The sequence below is a fragment of the Sardina pilchardus genome, chromosome 15 (assembly GCF_963854185.1).
Source record: "Sardina pilchardus chromosome 15, fSarPil1.1, whole genome shotgun sequence".
Classification (NCBI taxonomy): domain Eukaryota; kingdom Metazoa; phylum Chordata; class Actinopteri; order Clupeiformes; family Clupeidae; genus Sardina; species Sardina pilchardus.
The window spans coordinates 15,032,864-15,035,263 of record NC_085008.1 but is presented as its reverse complement, the minus strand read 5'-3'; the positions used below and the strand labels follow the sequence as shown (position 1 = coordinate 15,035,263).

Sequence of the window (2,400 nt, the reverse complement as noted above, 5' to 3'; positions counted from 1 at the left end):
TCACATGGGTTGCCACGTCTTGTCCATGGACTGAATGTGTTCCTTGGCTTTCATCCTCAAAGAGGCAATACTGGAGCTTCGCTGATCCACATCCTCCAGCGGGTACTTATCAGTGAAAGGTGCAGGGCACTGGTACGGTGGCGGGGCCATTGTCTGCATCGCTTGGCCCATGGGCTGAGGGGTGTTGAGGAAGCCATGGCTCGTATATCCTGGTTGAAGGCCCTGCGACGGGCCCATGAACCCTGGGATGCTGTGCACCGGCGTGGCACTGGTCAGCGGGGATGTCAGCCACGGGTCCAGGGGCAGAGAGTTGGTCACCTGTCCCATGTTGGCGTGCATGGGCGGCCGATTGAAGGACAGCACCGGAGAGTCGTGGAGCTTCATGCTGCTCGCGTCCATCTTCTCCTGGCGTCGCCACTTGGCTCTGCGATTCTGGAACCACACCTAAGCGCCATGACAACGATGACAACTTTTAGTATACTCTGTCCAGTTCAAAACATTTACAAGGCTTGATTTACAAATAAAATGCAAAACTTTCATTCAGAAACATAATCTAATGAGCTAATTTAGCGAAGATATGAGCTGAGTTAAGACTAAGAGAGGCAACATTCATTTCTGAATGAAATGCATCAACAGGTTTAGAGTGAACGCGAACCACCCAGTTCTAATTGTCTTACAGGGGCGTAAAAAGGTACTACACATGTCTTATGGGATTCAAGCATGTATGGCCAAATGAGACTTGAGAGGTGAAGACAGCATAACAAACACACCTGCACTCTGACTTCGGGGAGGTTAACTTTCATGGCCAGCTCCTCGCGGCTGTAAACGTCGGGGTAGTGGGACTTCTCGAAGGCACGCTCCAGCTCGTGCAGCTGGTAGGTGGTGAAGGTGGTGCGGTTGCGCCTGTGCTTCTTCTTGGGCTGCTCCTCGTCGGCAGGCTCCGGGGATTTGGCCTCGCTGTCGAGGCCCTTGTGGAGCTCATTCATGCCCACCTCACACTTGTTCGAGTACATCTCTGGATCTAGCCGAGCAGACAAGGCAGAGGATTAACACAGAGAAGGAAACTGGCCAGGAATACAGGAGGCCATCGACATACAGTCGGCAACACACTCAATGCTGCAATTGGAGATAGCAATGCGGTAAAAAAAAAAAAGGCAAAATCTAATTTTATGAAGCCAAATTTACAATAACAAAATAGTATAAATGCATACTAAAATAGTTCAAACACCAGTGTGTCATCGTATCACAAACATCAGCTAAATCAAAGTGCCCTTGTCATGCCATATACTGGTATGACGGCAAGTCCCAATGGCTTTCGCTTCAGTTTCTCTCCCTAATCCTACTGGTGAGAAACACCTCAAGACCAGTAAAGCCCCTAACAGTTTCCTTGTAGACTCAGCTCTAATCCACCTACAAGCGTTATAATGCAAAGACAGCTTTGTCAGTAAACACCTTAAACATTTCCTAGAAAAGAACACTAGGTTGTGTGCCTATATGGAGGGAAATGATTCAATTAGCAAAAGAGGACCATTAGATCAAGATCAGGCTGTCAAATCCCCCAAAACAGAGTGCAGGTGATGTTGCCCAGGTGAAATTTACGACATCATAGCAGACAACAATTAATAAATACATATTATCACAGTGACATTACATTCCAGTAGTAATTTCAAAGTAATAACTGTAAACTTTTACTCTCATGACTACATTCCTTTGAATGGGTATTGCATTTAAGGCTAATATGGAGCAATATTACAGCTTCAAATGGATAGCATTTTACAAATATACAGAGAGTGACATAAACACATGGTTGGTGCTGATATCAGAAACAGCTGATTTGTCTATTCTCTCTGTTGCTAAAGGATTGATAAATACAAGGCCAAATGGTCATATGGATGAAACTGCTTCAAAACATCAGATTTTTGGTTAATCTGGTGTGATGCTCTACTTTGCTCTCTATGCTTTGAGTAATGCGATGATGATGGCAGACACTTTCCATCAACTATAGTGAATGCCAGTCACAAGGCTGGCTCACTATAGTCACCTTGTGTTTTAGCAGGAGATGAACACCGTTTTAACTTTACCATGAGTGTATCGACTGTGAGTCTTACCATGAAAAGAGGGCTGCTCAGGATTGTCCCTCAGACTGGAGAGGTGTCCATATGAGTGGGTTTGGTCCTGTTTTCTGGGGTCTCCTAGGCCCTCCACTCCAACTTTATGGGGCCCAACATGTCCAGAGGAGTTAAGCGAGGGGTCCTGCTCCTTACTGAAGCCTAGGATGACATCAATGCTGTGGACTCGGGTTCCCACAGCCGCCCCACCTCCTTTAACCATCTCATGGAAATTATTGGGCGAGAGGCAACCTTCGTCCACCATGTTCATGCTATCCAGTGATAAATGCAT

At 46.4% G+C, this 2,400-nt stretch overlaps 1 protein-coding gene across 1 annotated transcript; it reads right to left on the bottom strand.

Moving 5' to 3' along the window:
- rx1 (retinal homeobox gene 1) lies at window positions 1-2,400 on the bottom strand. The gene is made up of 3 exons (XM_062556781.1): window positions 2,109-2,400; window positions 771-1,021; window positions 1-444 (listed from the first exon to the last, which is right to left on the bottom strand). The coding sequence occupies exons 1-3, from the start codon at window positions 2,398-2,400 to the stop codon at window positions 1-3; spliced, it is 987 nt and encodes a 328-aa protein (XP_062412765.1).

Coding starts and splice junctions, on each gene's coding strand:
- rx1 (XM_062556781.1), bottom strand. CDS start 2,400: ATGCATTTATCACTGGATAGCATGAACATGGTGGACGAAGGTTGCCTC. Junction 1,022..2,108: donor TGAGCAGCCCTCTTTTCATG/GTAAGACTCACA, acceptor CTGCTCGGCTAG/ATCCAGAGATGTACTCGAAC. Junction 445..770: donor TCCCCGAAGTCAGAGTGCAG/GTGTGTTTGTTA, acceptor CATGGCGCTTAG/GTGTGGTTCCAGAATCGCAG.